At 37.9% G+C, this 18,475-nt stretch overlaps 2 protein-coding genes across 2 annotated transcripts; both read left to right on the forward strand.

The window, feature by feature from the left end:
* Positions 1–1,687: 1,687 nt before the first annotated feature.
* LOC119733394 (E3 ubiquitin-protein ligase TRIM56-like) lies at positions 1,688–5,877 on the forward strand. Its single transcript, XM_038206974.1, has 3 exons — positions 1,688–1,801; positions 2,580–3,882; positions 4,621–5,877. The coding sequence occupies exons 2-3, from the start codon at positions 2,586–2,588 to the stop codon at positions 5,241–5,243; spliced, it is 1,920 nt and encodes a 639-aa protein (XP_038062902.1). The 5' UTR covers positions 1,688–1,801; positions 2,580–2,585; the 3' UTR covers positions 5,244–5,877.
* Positions 5,878–11,438: 5,561 nt separating this feature from the next.
* Positions 11,439–16,943, forward strand: LOC119733418 (tripartite motif-containing protein 72-like). Its single transcript, XM_038206994.1, has 3 exons — positions 11,439–11,555; positions 12,420–13,728; positions 16,028–16,943. Exons 2-3 carry the CDS (start codon positions 12,426–12,428, stop codon positions 16,663–16,665), a joined length of 1,941 nt encoding a protein of 646 aa, XP_038062922.1. The 5' UTR covers positions 11,439–11,555; positions 12,420–12,425; the 3' UTR covers positions 16,666–16,943.
* The last annotated feature ends 1,532 nt before the right edge of the window (positions 16,944–18,475 follow it).

An 18,475-nucleotide genomic window follows, 5' to 3' on the forward strand; every position in this document is an offset into this window, starting at 1 on the left:
TGACAGCACCGCGCCCTACTTGTATTTGCTGTACAAGGAGGAGCCATGGACTGCGTGGAAAGTAAAAACACTAGATGAGTGGTCAAAAAATGATAAAAGATACATTAACATTTCTGGAATCAGGTTAAAAGTTTGATTTTACATTTTGATTCTGTATTCGATGCCATGTCGATCCCTGAACAATACGTGTAGTGTTATATTAATATGAGCCTAGCTGATCATATAGTACATGGAAAAAGATGAGTCAAGAAGTTGCTTCTGGCAAGACCAAAACAAAACAAAAGCAATATGCAACGGCAAAATCTCAAACTTGCCAAACAGTCTTTCAGTTTTGAATAAATGAAGCAATTTGGACGTCAGACAGGATTGGTGTGATACGTAACTACGAAACAAGTGAACATCGGTTTCTCCTCAAAAGCAGCAAATGTGGAGGGTCTTCTTGCAATTTCGAAAATAAAGTTATTAAAATCACTGGCCGGGTTTCAATTGTACATTTGCAATGGTGAGTGTGAATCACCTCCGAATCTCCGTCCACATTCTGCCCTAGATGTGGCAACATATAACAATCAAGTTGCAAACAAACTGAATTTGAATGATGATGAGATATCCAAATTCTGCACAATAATAAGAACTGACAAGTCAATTTTCTATGAGCTTTAATCCAAGAGAGGGCATCATACAGCCACTTGCCAGATGGTCAGTCTCAAACTCTGCAAACAGTGAATTGAATAAAAGTCAAAGGCAACTGCATGGTTTCAAGGGGATATCACTTTTCTTTCTTTTTTTTGTGTGCATTCATCGCAAATAGACTTTTCATAGAGAATGACTCGGAGAATCAATCTTTAAAACATCCGTGATTCATATGAGATTTGCATGTTTTCCAACACAATTATATTGGGAAAGATGCGGCAATTAATGCAGTTTAGAAGTTATAAAAAATGAAGAAAAAAAGTAAAAGGGGCCGCTATCCCATTTCCGGCAATGAGCGGCGGTAACTTTTAAGAAAAATGAAAAAGAAAATGGAAGCTTCTCGGGATCCTATACCGCCCTCACATCAGGAATCAGGCTCATTTAGACATCCTCAATAGGAAGTGTTTGTTTTTCAAAGGCCGTAGGTACTTTCAAAACCTCCCCCGTTGAACCCATCCATCCCCACGCCCCGCCCCTTCAAAAAATAATGAATGCATGGAGATTTTGGGTTTTTTTAAATACAAAAAAAAATGTAAAATGGAAATTAAAAATATATATACCTATTTAATGCAACTTTTTTTTTAATGAGATGGGAAAATAGGAGTGCACTGCAAAACAAAAAGGTCATCACTTGTTTTGATAAACAAGGAAACATGCGCAATGATAAAACCCGTGCAAATTACCCCCTCAACGGTTACACAGGGAGAGTTGGGCAGGTTGGGCAGACAACTTGAAAAAGACATTTGAATGCACTGCCGATGGCGCTTGATGACGCCCTCGATATTATTATTCTTAAGTCATTTTAGATTCAGTTTTTGTCCAGAGTCAGAGCGAGTAAAATGTTCAAACAGCTGATCACGAACACAATCTATCTGTAGTATCTGAACCATTCAGGAAGCCACTCACACAACCAGAAGCGCAGGAAAAATTGCCGTGCTGTCCCTTGGAGGCGCTCTTCATATGATGTACATTTCACGTCGACTTACGTACATGTAGTTCTACTTCCGCGTTGATTGCTTCTTCGAGCCTGAAAAGTAACCAACCGAAAGATTTGCTTCTTTCGACTCAACAGAAACATCATAATCATCCAAACCGGGAACGTTGGATAAATGTGAGCACAATAATCTTTGTCTTCCTTAAATCCTGGAGAAGCATTTTGTTGTGAAATTCTGATGAGGCATTTACGTATGTGACTAAATGTACATGTTGTAATACCACGTTCATGTATGTACTCCATGTACTTGTTACATGTACCTTTATGGCTGTTAATATATCGAGTAATGATAATGGCACTGCTCGATGCAAAGGACTATAGATTTGACGTACAAGTACAGCACACTTTTTTGTTATTATTTTAACATATTTAAAAACAAATGACAGCTTGTAAATCATGTGAATGGAGATGAAAATAAAACGATAAAGAGCAAACCATGTCATGTTATCTCAGAAAACATAATGCAACATATTGGAGTATCCATATCTATCTGTCCATGATAAATACTATATTTGCACATTTATTGATGTTTTGCATTCAGAAAGTTGACATAATGATAAAGTGCAATATTGGGTGATAAAGTCACTTTTCACATTTCTTCCTTCCCAGATTAACCAACAATATCACAAATCCAAGGAAGCATCACAGATAAAATAGAATATGTGATAGCTTGAAGAGGAGGTGCAGTTTATGGATAAGGGTTTGATTTGCACTTAATTGTTTCTTTTTAATTCACATCTTGAGAGCCCTGCACATGTACACATCGTTTCATTTTATACAAAAACACATCCTGCCAATTACTATTGGTCCCTACCCATATAGGGAAGCATGCGAATGGTGCAAATTTGTATCACTTTTATGTTTTAAATAAACTATTTTTCTTCACATTTATTAGACAGAAATGGCGACTGGACCTGCAGTAAGTTCAGCACTAGAGTCGATCAGCAGACATCATCTTGAGTGCAGCATATGCCAAGAGAGATACCAACAGCCCAAGATACTGGAATGCCTGCATAGCTTTTGTGAGCAATGTCTGCTGAAATACTGCAGCACGAAGCACGAAGGCTCTACGGTGATCCCTTGCCCCGTGTGTCGGCAAGAGACGAAACTTCCTGAGGTTGGGGTGCAGGGTCTGAAAACAAACTTCCATCTGATTGGTCTGGTCGAGGAGTTTGAACTGCAGGAAAAGTTGGTGTGTTCGGGTGACACAAAGCTGCTGTGTGAGACGTGTGATGATGATAATGAGGCAACACATCGCTGTCTGGATTGTGCACAGAATATCTGCTCTCGTTGTCGACGTACACAGCTGCGAATCGCTGCTACATCCAGCCACACGATAGCAGCTTTGGAAGACATTCGTGAGGGAAAGGTAAAAGTGACAAAGGAGAAGCCAGGACAACATCCAAAATGTCCAATACATGACGGCGAAGTGACAAGGTTCTTCTGTAAGACGTGTGAAACTTTGATCTGCCGAGATTGTACTGTAATAAACCACCGTATGCCAGAACACACATATATTGAGAGAAATGAGGCCACATCGGTTTTCAAGCAGTCATTGGCTGAACTGTTTTCTCCACTTGAAAACTCATTGACGGAACTCCAGAAATCACGAGAGAGAGTTTCAAAAATAAGAGAAGATTTGGGTGTCACAGTTAAGAGGGCCATGACAGAAGTGCAGGACAGAGCAGCTGAGATACGAGCACACGTAACAGCTCAAGAAAATCGCATCCTGGACGACATTAAAAACATCCAAACAGATCGTGGACAAAAACTGGACGAATATGAGAAAACTATGAGCTTGGCAGTGGAGAGATTTCAGTATTCACTTGACACAGCTAGAGAGGTGACAAAGACTGCATCAGATAGTGACTTTCTCTCACTCTATGCCACAATCAGTAAAGATTTGAAATTGTTGGCAGATCAGAGTGTGCCTAGAGTTGACAACAGGCTTGCATTTCTGAAGTTCAAGCAGAGTGAGGGTGTTGGTGGCATCAGTCTGGGTCAGGTGGTGACGGAAGGCAAATGGGAGCTGTCTCGGGAGTTTGGTAGACAGGGAAGCGGTCGACGAATGTTTAATGGGGCTTGGGGCATAGCTGCTCGTCAACCTGATGAGATTGCAGTGACTGACTACTGGAAAAACCGAGTTGTGATTTGCAGCATCGATGGCAACCAGAAAAGCACGATCCCGATGCAAGGACGTAAGTTTTTATAACCGTGCATTGCAATCTCTCAAATTATACACGCGTACATGTATTTCTTTCCCCATTATCTGTTTTTAATTTACCTCAAGAGATCTGATCGAACTAAATCACAGGAAATTTCATGCGAAACATGTGTTAGTGAATACATTGGTTTTCTTAACATGGAGATTTTTAAATATACATGTAAATACATCGTCCATGTCAAACATTAAATTTCCTTGCTATTTTTTTTCAGAAATTGAACAAACACTACTGTAAATCAAACCTCATGTTTGATATTGGTTTTTTTGCCCTGTCCCCACGCATTTTTAATTAGTTTGCTCTTGTTTTTTCATGAATTTTGTTTGTTCGTTTCGTGACATTTTTTTCAAAGGATGAAAGTTCAAGGAAAATCCATTTAAAATGAAAGAAATATAAGTTTTCCTGATGCACTGGTTCACTGGTTAATTTCTCAACTGTTGTCAGGAGTCTTTTAGTTTTTTTTCCTATTATCCCACTGAAAGATACAACAGGCAATTATCGAAAGGCTTAAACATCAATATGTACAGGATACCTTAAGACACAGTGATATCCCTAACATGTACACGTACAAATGTAAATGTATATTTGACAATGTATATTTTTTGGCCAGGGACACATTAATAATCACTCCAATTCATTTTTGATATTTTTATAATTTGCAATTCAGATAGAAATTGACCATTATTGTTTGTTTTTACATCGTGCCCCCTACAGGTCCATGTGGCATCGCAGCTACACGCAGCGACAATCGTTTGGTGGTTGTTGAGGAAGGAGCATCCCATGTAAAGGTGTTCAACAGCGACAACACGCTGGCATACGAGTTCCCAACGGTGCCGCCGAGTGAGGTCGGTAAGACCACGGTTGACCTCCAGAGCGTAGCTGTCAAGAATGATGGTACCATTGCAGTGGGAGATGTGGCGAGGATGGTATTGACAGTGCACAGCCCCACTGATGGTGAGCTCCTTCATACCATACCAGTCAAGATTAAACCTTATTTTCTGGCTTTTGACAGCAATGATCGAGTTATAATAAGTGGCCTTTCATCACAGACAGTGGATATTGCCGGTGGCAATGGTACTACAAAACGCACTATCAAACCCACCATCAATGGTCAACCAGTGGAATTCTGCAACGGTGTATGCACTGATAGCTCAGGTATCTATGTTGCAATGCAAAACGGTGCCAACACGGGTCATATCCACCACTACGACCCTCAAGGTGGCTTCCTCCAGTGCATCGCACAGGGTCTGCACAACCCGCGGGGTATCACATTCACATCTGGTGGGCAGCTGGCAGTGGCTGACTGGACCTCAGTCAAAGTGTATCACCAGGTGTGATACAACATTGTAATCAGTCATGTCAATTTCGCATCATTTGAGGAATGTTGATAGAAAAAGTAAAGAGTGGTCCTATCACAACAATGAATTAAAAGTTTTAGAATATTGATACACCACGTATTATACAAAAAAAGTATACGGTATTGGATTACATGTACATGTGTTGCCTGTATTATTTTGACTTTCTGATCAATCGGTCGATTTTGTCCTCAAAAGTGGGCGGTTGAAGATATCTTGTCAAAATGTCATCAAGTATAATTATAATAAGTCACCTTTTCAGTTCATTCAAAAGAAAAAATATAAAATAAAAAAAGTAAAAATTGAATCAAATCCGGTGATGATTTTTAAAAAGCGTTTAAAAATCAAATTAGGAAAAACCTAAAGGCAAAGAAGGTTTTTCATTCATGTATATTAACATTCATCCTCCGCTCAAGTACTATAAGGATAAATAAAGTAAAACGCTATTCAAGAGAAAACTTGAAATACCACGATTACAGTTTTGTTTTCAATATCAATTTCTCTGTTACGTTAGATGTATTTCGTTTTTCAACAAACAATATACTGGTTCCGACAACTGAGGGTGTCAATGTGATATGAATACAAATTGTAGCCCATTGGCAAAATTATGTGCACAATATACACTCATTGGCCAACTGTGAGAGACTATTTAAAGCTATAGTCCATCATTTGCAGCCATCCGAAAAGTAACTGGCGTAATTACTGTTGAAAAACAAACTTGGTTGAAAGATAGTAAGGGAACTAAACTCCCTGTGAAATTATTCTTTCTGGGAAGCTGTCATTTTGAAGTAATCAACGAAGAAGGCATTTCCAACGGTGATTCTTAAGAAGCACCGTAGGAAAATTTAAATTAGTAGTTCGTTTTGTTATTCAGCGCAGTGCGCACAAGTATTGGAACGACGCACACACGCGCGCGGTTGTTATAATTCGTCGGATAAGTGCGCGACGCCGCGTATAGCTGCAATTCAAAACAATTCAAAACATGATTCAGTAACTTTTGATTTGAAATTGAGATCTTAGAATGCTGCTTTTCTCGGAATGGACAGCTGAAGCTTAGCTGAAACTTCATCAGGTTAGTTGCTCAGTATCCTTCATTAGATTTTGAACACTTTTGTTGCTTCAAACGAACAAAATGCACTAATTACAAATGATGGACTATAGCTTTAAACAGAAACTCCAGAAAGACAATAACAAAAATTAATTCGGCCCGAAAGCCAAGCCTAGCAGGCCTACACCACAATAGTTCTGGCAAACGTTCATCTTACAACAGCAGATAGAAGCCTTTGCCAAGAAATTGCGACACTTGTAGAGCTAAGGTTGATCGTTCTGTTAAAAACATATTGTAATTTGTATTTAACCTGCCTGTAAAAAAATGTATACGCAGTTTAGAAAAAAATTAATCATCCTATGCTGATTTTGACTTCGCTTATTTCAAAACAAGGTTTTATTAGTTGGTTTCAGTTGCCTCAATGGGTTGAGTTATGTAGAGAAATTGAAATTCGAGAAGAAAGTTGAATAAAAAAAAGCATTCCAAGGAAACAAATACAGTGATTATTACAACTCATGATGTTAATCATGTGAGCTAGCTCCTATTTGTTTTGTTTCTTTACTTAAAACCAGCATAACCTTCAGGTTATTATGTACTGTAAAGAAGTCACGGGAAATGTTTGATGTAATAACTGACACAACTATTTTCTCGACATCTACGATAATATGTTGCGAGAACATTTTAGGTTACACGAGACTCAGTTTGTAAATATTGAATACCGAAAGTGAGATGGCCAGATTTGTTACAGGGTTTCATATAAAACCCTATAAACATGATAAAACCCACGTGATGGGTTATTGACCAAAAGGAAGGTATAAGCTTTCCCAAGGACTTTATGACAAGGATTAGCTTTCAATTAAAAAAAAAACAGTGTTGGGAATTTTTTTAACTCAATTATCAACTACATTTCTAATTGTCCAAGAAAATTGGACACATTTTCCCAAAAAATCTTGAGGAAATATAAACAAAAAATGTTTAAATTTGTCAAGTAGAGTCAATTTCAAAATTAGAGTTGATTGTTGATTGTTAACCTGCCTGTAAATACTCAATTTCTCGAAATGTAATTGTTCTCTGTTGATTTGATTTTGCTCATTTCAAATCTTACATTTTTTAGTGTATTTCAGCTGCTTCAGTGAATGGGTTGATATGTTTTAAGAAGCTTAAATTCAAGAAGAAACTTGATCAAAAACGTTACATGAAAACAAATCATGTGATGTTGTGAGTACATTTTAGTTACGTGCGACTCAGTGTGTAAATATTGAATACCGAAAGTGAGATGGCCCAATTTGTTACAGGGTTTCAATTAAACCCGCGTGATAGGTTATTAACCAATAGGAATGTATAAGCTTTCCTAAGGACTTTATGACAAGGATTAGCTTTCAACTGAAAAGAAAAAAAAACAGTGCTGGTAAATTTTTGACTCAATGATCAAGATACAAACTACATTTCTTTTAACTGTCCAAACAAATTGGACACATTTCCCAAAAAATCTCGACAAAATATTTAAAAAATGTTTAAATATTTCAAGTAGAGTCAAATTGAAAATTAAGTTTGATTGTTCTGTCAGAGATATTTTGTTTAATTGCTGTTAACCTGCCTGTAAATACACAATTTTACGACATATGATCATTTTGTGTTGATTTGACTTGGCTCATTTCAAAACTTACAATGTAGTTTTATTAGTTGATTTCAGCTACTTCAATGAATGGGTTGGTATATTTTAAGAAACTTGATCAAAAACATTACATGAAAACAAATCATGTGATAATTACGACTCATGATAATCATATAGACGAAATCCTACAGTGACAAAAACGGCCTAGGGAAGTTTTAGCTCCTGTTTTGATATTTGCATTGTCGCCAACACACATGTAACACTCCTTATCATGAACAGAAGTTACGAGAATTGTTGTATATCTTTTAACCAAAAGTCCAATTAAACATTAAAGTATATTCTCGACATCAACGATATGTTTTGACAAGATTTTAGTTCATATAGATTTCATGAGATAAAGTATGTAAAAAGTGAATACTGAAATATACGTAAGATGCTAACCTGATTTTTATCGAAAGGTTAAATTGAAGCAACGTGATCGGTTCTTGGCCAATAGGAATGTTTTCACTGTCCTAGCTAGGTATTTCATGACAAAGTTCCCAATTGGAAAGAAAAACAGTGTTTTAGAGCAATTAAATGCTACAGCTATAGCTTATTAAACTGTGGTGCATGTTTTGTATGCAGGCTTGTACTTTGCATGTGTGCATGTGTAAGGCCGATACACAGGACTTCACGATACCAGTACGCGAATGCAATTGACTTTGTGCAAACAAAAGGAGTCACACAAGCCTGACACGAGAAGATAATAATAAATACCCTTGAGTGCCAATTGAACGAAGTCCAAAAGATCGACCGCGCACTCGAGTACTGTACACTCGTCTACAATACACTACACTGTACTTGTTTGTCTGTATATTTTAGCTAAAAAAACTTGCTTATTTTCAATAAAGTGGGGATTTCTTTACACTAATCAATGATGTGCTAACTGTTTGTTTTGTTCAACTTTTTAAATGACTTACAGGAGGTAGGCGTAACTCATTTAGCAGACAACACTCTAATTGTTTGGACATTTTTTTAATGACACTTTACATTTCGATTCCTTATTAAATAGTCCTGTTATTGAGACTGTATTTGAATTTGATGGGGGAGTTTTTAAATGGCAAAGAAGCGTTTTTTTGTATCTAATTGAATTTATTTTGTGTATTTTTGGCAGTAAAATTTTATTTAATTGAAAATGGGGAAAAGTTGTCCCATAATAAGTTAAGGAGTAATTATTCAGCAAACGTAATTTGAATTATCACCCCCCCCCCCCCCCCCTCAGGAAATTCAGGCGGGTATATTTTGGAGGACTCGAGTCAGTTTATTTGTTTATTTTTTGTTTGACTCGTGACTGGCATCAGACTCGTTAATTGCCTTTTGGACTCGGTTTGAGTTAGACTTGACTAGTGACTGATTCGGACTATGTTCAACTCGAATCGAGTCCATTTCGAGCAACAAAAACGTGTTTAAACGTGAGGGAAAGTTAAAAGATATTTTTTTCATGTAATATTTTTTATTATATTCTAATGAAAACGGTCCCTTTGAATGGTGTGGAATAATGCTGTGTGTCTCTGAGCGATCAACTCTTTTAAATTTTCACAGGTCATTTTTGTATTTCTGCATTTTCTGTGTTTAACTGATTAGCAGGAAATACACTCTTTGTGAAAACAGTTTGAAATTACAAAGAATTTAGGTAATTGCAGATTAAACAATACGAAACAGTTATGACAGCACCGCGCCCTAATTGTATTTGCTGTAGAAGGAGGAGCCATGGACTGCGTGGAAAGTAAAAACACTAGATGGGTGGTCAAAAAAATGAAAAAGATACATTAACATTTCTGGAAGCAGGTTGAAAGTTTGATTTTACATTTTAATTCTGTATTTGTTGTCATGTCCATCCCTTAACAATACGTGTTGTGTTATATTAATTATGAACCTGATATAGTTCATGGAAAAACATGAGCCAATTAAGAAGTTGCTGCTGGCAAAACCAAAACAAAACAAAAGCAATATGCAACGGCAAAATCTCAAACTTGCCAAACAGTCTTTTAGTTTTGAATAAATGAAGCAATTTGGACGTCAGACAAGATGGTGATACGTAACTACGAAACAAGTGAACATAAGTTTCTCCTGAAAAGCATCAAATGTGGAGGGTCTTCTTGCAATTTCGAAAAGAAAGTTATTAAAAGCACTGGCCGGGTTTCAATTGTACATTTGCAATTGTGAGTGTGAATCACCTCCGAATCTCTGTCCACGTTCTGCCCTAGATGTGGCAACATAAAACAAACAACTTGCAAGCAAATTGAATCGGAATGATGATGAGATATCTAAATTCTACACAATAATAAGAACTGACAAGTCAATTTTCTATGAGCTTTAATCCAAGAGAGGGCATCATACAGCCACTTGCCAGATGGTCAGTCTCGAACTCTGCAAACAGTGAATTAAATAAAAGTCAAAGGCAACTGCATGGTTGCATGGGGATATCACTTTTCTTTGTTTTTTTTTTGTGTGCATTCATCGCAAATAGACTTTTCATAGAGAATGACTCGGAGAATCAATCTTTAAAACATCCGTGATTCATATGAGATGTGCATGTTTTCCGCCACAATTATATTGGGAAAATGCGGCAATTAATGCAGTTTAGAAGTTATAAAAAATGAAGATAAAAGAGTAGAAGGGGCTCAGATATCCCATTTCCGGCAATGAGCGGCGGTAACTTTAAAGAAAAATGAAAAAGAAAATGGAAGCTTCTCCGGATCCTATACTGCCCTCACATCAGGAATCAGGCTCATTTAGACATCCTCAATAGGAAGTGTTGGTTTTTTAATGGACGTAGGTACTTTCAAAACCTCCCCAACCCATCCATCCCCACGCCCGCCCCTTCAAAAAACAATGAATGAATTTAAAAATTCAAAAAATGTAAAATGGAAATTAAAAATATGTATACATTATATCTAATGCATTATATCTAATACATAATATCTAATTTCGAAACCTCCCCAGCACATCCATGCATCCCCACGCCCCCCCCCCCCGCCTCCCCCCCCCCCTTCAAAAACAATGAATGCATGGAGAATTGTTTTTGTTTTTTTTAATACAAAAAAAAAAAATGTAAAATGAAAATTACAAATATATATACCTATCTAAATGCAGCTTCTTTTTTTAAAAGAGATGGGAAAATAGGAGTGCACTGCCAAACAAAAAAGGCCATCCCTGTAGATAGTCCAGCAGTCGAGAATCAAACAATTACCCCCTCAACGGTTACATAAGAGAGAGTTGGGCAGACAACTTGAAAATACATTCGAATGCACTGGCGATGACGCTTGATAAAAGCCCTCGGTATTGGTTTATTTTGTTATTTATTAATTTTAGATGCATTTTTTTTGGTCCAGATTCAGAGTAAGTAAAAGTTTCGAACAGATGGTCACGTGTTTCCTACCTCCATGGTCACGAACACAATCTATCTACTGTACCATGCATAGGAAAAATTGCCGTGCTGTCACTTGGAGGCGCTCTTCATATTACATTTCACTTCGACTTCTACTTCCGCGTTGAGTGCTTGGAGCCTGAAAATTAACCAACCTAAAGATTCGCTCCTTTCGACTCAACAATATCATTTTGCCATCCAAACCGGGAACGTCGGATAAATGTGAGCACAATAATCTTTGTCTTCCTTAAATCTTGGACAAGCATTTTGTTGTGAAATTCTGATGAGGCATTTTTTACGTTGTAATACCACGTTCATGTATGTACATGTACATGTACTCCATGTACTTGTTAGTTGATGTACATGTATGGCTGTTAATATATCGAGTAATGCTAATGGCATTGCTCGATGCAGAGGACTATAGATTTAACGTACAAGTACAGCACACTTTTTGTTATTATTTTTTTAACATGTTTTAAAAACGAATGACGGCTATCATGATAATGGAGATGATAATGGAGATGAAAATAAAACGATAAAGACGAAACCATGTCATGTTATGATGTTATCTCAAAAAATACAATGCGAAAGATTGGAGTATCCATATCTGTCCATGATAATTACTATATTTGCATTGCTGTGTGGCTCTAAATACGAAGGATGTCCAGGAAAAAATATTCATGGGCCACAATGGAGCATCTTACAACTTTAACTTTGTACATGTATATTGATGTTTTGCATTCAGAAATTTGACATATTATGATAAAGTGCAACATTAGATGATAGAGTCACTTTCAGATTTCTGCCTTCCCAGATTAACGAACAATATCACAAATCCAAGGAAGGATCATAGATAAAATGAAATATGTGATAGATTGAAGAGGTGCAGTTTATGGATAAGGGTGTGATTTTGCACTTGTTTCTTTTTAGTTCACATCTTGAGAGCCCTGCACACGTCAATTCTATTGAATACAAAAAGACATCTTGTCAATTACTATTGGGCCCTCCCCATATAAGGAAACGTGCGAATGATGCATTTGTATCACTCTTATGTTTAAATAAAATATTTTTCTTCACATTTATTAGACAGAAATGGCGACTGGGCGTGCAGTAAGTTCAGCACTAGAGAAGATCATCAGACATCATCTTGAGTGCAGCATCTGTCAAGGGAGATATCAACAGCCCAAGATACTGGAATGCCTGCATAGCTTTTGTGAGCAATGTCTGCTGAAATACTGCAGCACGAAGCACCAGGGTGCTACAGCGATTCCTTGCCCGGTGTGTCGACAGGAGACGGAACTTCCTGAGGTTGGGGTGCAGGGTCTTAAAACAAACTTTCATCTGATTGGTCTGGTAGAGGAATTGGAACTGCAGGAAAAGTTGGTGTGTTCGGGTGGCACAAAGCTGCTCTGTGAGACATGTGATGATGGCAATGAGGCAACACGTCGGTGTCTGGACTGTGCACAGAATATCTGCTCACGTTGTCATAGTTCACACAAAAGAATTGCTACTACATCGAGCCACACAATAGCTACTTTGGAGGACATTTGTGAAGGAAAGGTGAAACTGACAAAAGAAAACCTGAAACAACATCCCAAATGTCCGAAACATGAAGGCGAAGTGACAAGGTTCTTTTGTATGACATGTGAAGTGTTGATCTGCCGAGATTGTACTGTCATTGACCACTGCAAGCCAGAACACTCGTACATTGACAGAAATCAAGCCGCATCGACCTACAAACAGTCGTTAGCTGAACTGTTTTCTCCACTTGGATACGAAATGAAGGAACTGAAAAAATCACAAGAGGAAGTCTCAAGAATAAAAGAAGATTTGGGTGTCACAGTTAAGAGGGTCAGGACAGAAGTGCAGGACAGAGCAGCTGAGATACGAGCAGAGGTAACGGCTCAAGAAAATCGCATCCTTAATGACATCAAAAACATCCAAACAGATCGTGAACAAAAACTCGACGAATGTGAGAAAAATATGGGCTTGGCTGCGGAGAGATTTCAGTATTCACTAGACACAGCAAGAGAGGTGACAAGGACTGCATCGGATAGTGACTTTCTCTCACTCTATCCCACAATCAGCAAAGACTTGAAATTGTTGGCAGATCAGAGAATGCCTAGAGTTGACAACAGGCTTGCATTTCTGAAGTTCAAGCAGAGTGAGGGTGTTGGTGGCATCAGTCTGGGTGAGGTGGTGGTGGAAGTTGAGTGGAAGCTGTGCTGCGATCGGGAGTTTGGTAGAATCGGAAGCGGTCCAGGAGAGTTTGATGGGGCTTGGGGGATTGCTGCTCGTCAACCTGATGAGATTGCAGTGACTGACTACTGCAACAAACGAGTTGTGATCTGCAGTATCGATGGCGACCAGAAAAGCATGATCCCAATGCAAGGATGTAAGTCTAAATTACCGTGCAATCTGCAGAATTACATATTACAATGTACATAAAAAAAATCATCACATCTCATTAATTATCGGTTTGTTTTCAATTTTCAATACAAAATAAAAACATGAATACAGATGAAAATCTAATGAAACTGTTTTGAAACAAAAGATGTTTTATGGAATACCTTGCTATTGATTACGTAATCAATATGTAAATGCATAGTAAAGTGAACAACCCAACTGGAAATTTAACGTCATTGATTTGGTTCGCTTTTTTTTTGGTGCCAAACATGGAAAGTTCAAGAAAAATGCATTTGGTAGTTACATAGAAAATGCATTTAATAGTTTGGAATTGATTAATTATCGTGCAAAATGTATATACAAACTGAAAATATACAATACGCTGGTTCACGTTTTCAATTGTTGTCATCAGGATTTTTTTAATTTTTACCATTATTCAACTGAAAGATAAATCTTTGAATAACATTTCGTGCCTCACAATCTGGGGCATATATAAACAGAAAAGCTTAAACATGCTTAAGCATGTTTAAGCTTTTGACAGTGTGTATTTGAGTGGTCGGGCACAACATCTGTTGAGAATTGTTCTGATAAATCTTCCTTGTTTCTTTCCTTCTTTTTTTCGGACAATTACTATCTGTGGGTTATCTCCGAAATCGTTTATGGTATGAACTTGTAACTTTCAGCATGAATCGACCCTCATCTCAATCAGTGGTGCTTGTTACTGTGACGTCGTGATGATGTCATCGGGTGTCAAATTACAAGCAATTAAAGATTTCTAGATTTAATCTTGAACATCAATATCAAATCAACCGTGAGAGACCTAAACTTGACTTTTACGGGGTTTGATAGAATAATCCAGGATCTTCATTTTATCTTCAAATCACGTGACTCTTCCTTCCAGTCCAAACCAGAAGTGCCCTATCATTTGAAAGTGGAAAAAGATGTGAACTTGCTTTCAAGTTTCAACGATGTTTAGTCTCTTAATGTGGTACTTTACAAAAAAATACCGATCACGTCATAAAATGTTAGAGCGCCCCCTTTAGCGGCAAGTTCAAAAATGTTTAAAATGAATTTTCAGTTGCTGTCCGGCGACGTTTGCGGTAATCGCTTCAAACTGAATATATATGATGACCTTTATGCAAGCAGGACCTGTGTACGAACAAATTATGACGTCATCAGACCGGAAGTTAAATACAATGAAAAGATCTGCAAACCTTAACCCTAAAGGGGCCGGGGGGCGGAATCCGTGACATTTTCCGTGAGATAGCTCCTAAAAAAATTTTTTCGCGACCAGAGCTGTTATGGCTTTTTAGCCTCGAGCTTTGCGCATCTTTTGATACCAAAAACATAAAAATCGGACCAAGGGTTGCCGCGTAGCGAAAAAAATTTCCAGCGCTACGCGCCGTGAAAACTGAATTTTCGCATATACATGTACGTCGTGTACACAGAGCAGAATTGCCATTCGTACATATGAATAATTAATTAGCCATAATTCCAAAACCCTTTGACCTATAGTCATGAAATTTCTTGGATATGTTTAGGAAGAGTTGCTCTATGCATGTGCCGAGTTTCAAAATTTTTCGTCACTCGATCGCCAAGATCTTAGGCGGGGGGGGGGGGGGGGGGGGGGGCGAATCCCCCCCCCCCCCCCCGCTGAGGGATGGTCAAAATAACCCGGCCCCTTTAGGGTTAAACAATTGCAATCCAGAGTTTTGCTTCAAATAGCACAGTTTAAATAGCTCTTGAGATTTCTGGGAATGACGTCACGATGACGTCATCGAGTCAGATTACAAGCATCAAAGGTTTCTAGATTTAATCCTTGAAAATCAATATATATAATCAACTGTGAGATATCTGATTTTACAGGAATTGATAGAATAATCAAGCGTCTTTATTTTTGATATTACGTGCAAATTCACGAGACCCTTCCTTCTGGTACAAACCGGAAGTGCGTTATAATTTGAAAGTGGAAAAAGATGTGAACTTGCTTTTGGATCTGGCTAGGTTGTACTTTAGAAGAAAAAAAAACTACCGGTGATGCATAAAATGTTAGAGCGCCCTCTTGTTGCAGGTTGAAAAGGTGTTAATGCATTTTCAGTTGATTATTGTTGCAAAGCTTATCACATATGAAATAGATGCGGTCCGACCATTCTGCGCTTGTAACTTAACAAACGCGAATCATAATTATCACTCTTTCAGATTTCAATGTTGATTTAAAAAAAAATTAAGTTCCAATCCAAATAGAACTTTGACAGCTATTGTTTGTTTTTACATCGTGACTCATACAGGTCCACTCGGCATCGCAGCTACCCGCGCCGGCGATCGTTTGGTGGTTGTTGAGGAAGGCGCATCCCATGTGAAGGTGTTCAACAGCAACAACACGCTGGCATATGAGTTCCCAACGGTGCCGCCGAGTGACGAGGTCGATAAGACCGCAGTTGACCTCCACTCTGTGGCAGTCAAGAATGACGATACCATCGTAGTGGGTGATGCCAGGAGAATGGTGTTGACTGAGCACAGCCCCACTGATGGTGAGCTCCTACGCACCATACCAGTCAAGATTAAACCTTACTTTCTAGCTGTTGATGACAGCAACGATAGAATTGTCATCAGTGATAAATCGCAGGCAGTGGATGTGGCTGATGGCAATGGCACTACACGACGCACTATCAAACCCACCATGAATGATGAACCAGTACAATACTGCAACGGTGTGTACACTGATAGCTCAGGTATCTATGTTGCAATGGAAAATGGTCCTAGCACGCGTCATATCCACCACTATGACCCTCAAGGTGGCTTTCTCAAGTGCATCGCACAGGGTCTGCATGCCCCTTTGGGAATCACACTCACATCAGACGGGCAGCTTGCAGTGGCTGACTGGTACTCGATAAAGATAATTCACCATGTTGCTGTGACGCTGTAATCAGACATGTAATTTCACATTTATAGTTTTTGTTTATGAGTATGGAAAAGCGCATGAATACCAAATCAGCTCTGGAATAATCTTAATAATTGGCAAAATAAAAACTGAAGTAAAGTATTCGGGACACCAACATGCATTGAAACAATTTGAAAATTAAGCCTTTAAAATGATGTATGTTATATAAATAATTCATATGTGAAGACTTTGATAAGTCATTAATTAACACTATACTGAATAAATCTGAATAAATCAATATATCTGAATAAAACCCTGTCATCTGATTGGTAGGTCGTTGTTCACGTGGCATTAAAATGATTGATCCCAAGTTAACACATGGCCCGGTTTCATCGCAAAAATAGAAGTTCCATTCCACGGTAAATAGTAGTTCCATTGTACTGTCATACTACCACATAATCAGATTCAAGAATTTATTCAGGCGCTGTATAAAACAAATAATTCCGTATTAAACATTTTGTGCAACATAAAGAATAATTTAATTCGGTGTTAGATGGTATGTTAATTTCCTAGGCTTTGCCTTGCCGAAAAGATGATTATATCAGGTATGCAACTTTTCCTCGGATCAGCTGATTTCCTCTTTTTTTACTTCCCATGTGTGCCATTGAAAATAGAAAAACACTGTACAAAGTCGGGGGAAAATTTGAATTTCCTCTTTTTTTGTGATTTCCCAGTTGCATGCCTGTTATATCTGTAACCGCCATAAACTATTCTTACCATTGCACACATCAATATTTATTGTATATACTGTAGTTCAGACTACCCCGGGTCGATATCCAGGAAATAAACTCCCTCTACCTAAATAATGGTTACATAGAAATTCATCCAAACTATGTTAAAGTGCTGAAATGTGGCATATAGGGCCTACAGTAACGATTCGACCTTCACTTATAACACTGTGCAGTTTTTTTTGCCGATGAGATTTTTTTCTTGCCATTTTTTGCCGAAAGGAAGGGGAATATGGGGATATTCAAAACATGTATTTTTCCTTTTTTTTGTTCACAGTGTAGGTTTATATATAGTCTTTATAAAAAAAATCACGTGTCAACAGAAGCTACATGCACTACCGTGGAAGGTGCTAAAACTATTTTAAAATCAATTTCTATTACGTCATCGTGACGTATTGTCATTATTTGCAGACCAGGAGAATGTGCTACACCAAGTCGTCACCGTTTTCACGAAGAGCCACATATGTCGATTTTGAAGAAAAAGTGTTTTCGAGATAATCGCAAATGAAGTTTCTCATATTTTAAAACTGCAAAAAATACCACTTTGCAACAACTTTGTGAAGCAAGGAAACCATCACACTATTCTGTGTGAGCTGAATATTTACATGAACCCAGTAATAAGACTTAATTCAGCAGTTAATTAGTGAAAATTAATTAGTAGTGGCTCTTCGTGAAAACGCAAATTCAGGTTTCCGACATATTGGCCCTTTCTGTTCAATGTGTATTTCCATAGGCGCGAGTGAGTACGCGCGCGCAGCTGAAAATGTTACAAAGATATAGATATTATATGTGGCTCTTCGTGAAAACGCAAATCTCATTTGACCTACTTTTACGTATTTTCGTGCAATGGGTTTTGTACGCGTTCAAAGGGCCAATATGTATGTGGCTCTTCGCAAAATTCATTTATCGAGATTTTGGCCCCTTGCAACATTAATGTAACTTGGAAATTAATGATGTTTTGCTTATAGAAACATGTCAAAATGAATACGTACATTGTTTTAAAGTAAAATATTGAAAAAAAAATCAAAATCGAAAAAAATGTTATTTTTGACATATGTGGCTCTTCG

Source organism: Patiria miniata, unplaced genomic scaffold, assembly GCF_015706575.1.
Source record: "Patiria miniata isolate m_02_andy unplaced genomic scaffold, ASM1570657v1 HiC_scaffold_25, whole genome shotgun sequence".
In the NCBI taxonomy this organism is placed as follows: Eukaryota; Metazoa; Echinodermata; class Asteroidea; order Valvatida; family Asterinidae; genus Patiria; species Patiria miniata.

What these genes read in the sequence shown, in the direction of transcription:
- LOC119733394 (XM_038206974.1), top strand. Translation starts at nt 2,586, where the DNA reads ATGGCGACTGGACCTGCAGTAAGTTCAGCACTAGAGTCGATCAGCAGA. An exon ending in CACGATCCCGATGCAAGGAC is followed by an intron (nt 3,883 to 4,620) that starts GTAAGTTTTTAT and finishes TGCCCCCTACAG; the next exon opens with GTCCATGTGGCATCGCAGCT.
- LOC119733418 (XM_038206994.1), top strand. Translation starts at nt 12,426, where the DNA reads ATGGCGACTGGGCGTGCAGTAAGTTCAGCACTAGAGAAGATCATCAGA. An exon ending in CATGATCCCAATGCAAGGAT is followed by an intron (nt 13,729 to 16,027) that starts GTAAGTCTAAAT and finishes TGACTCATACAG; the next exon opens with GTCCACTCGGCATCGCAGCT.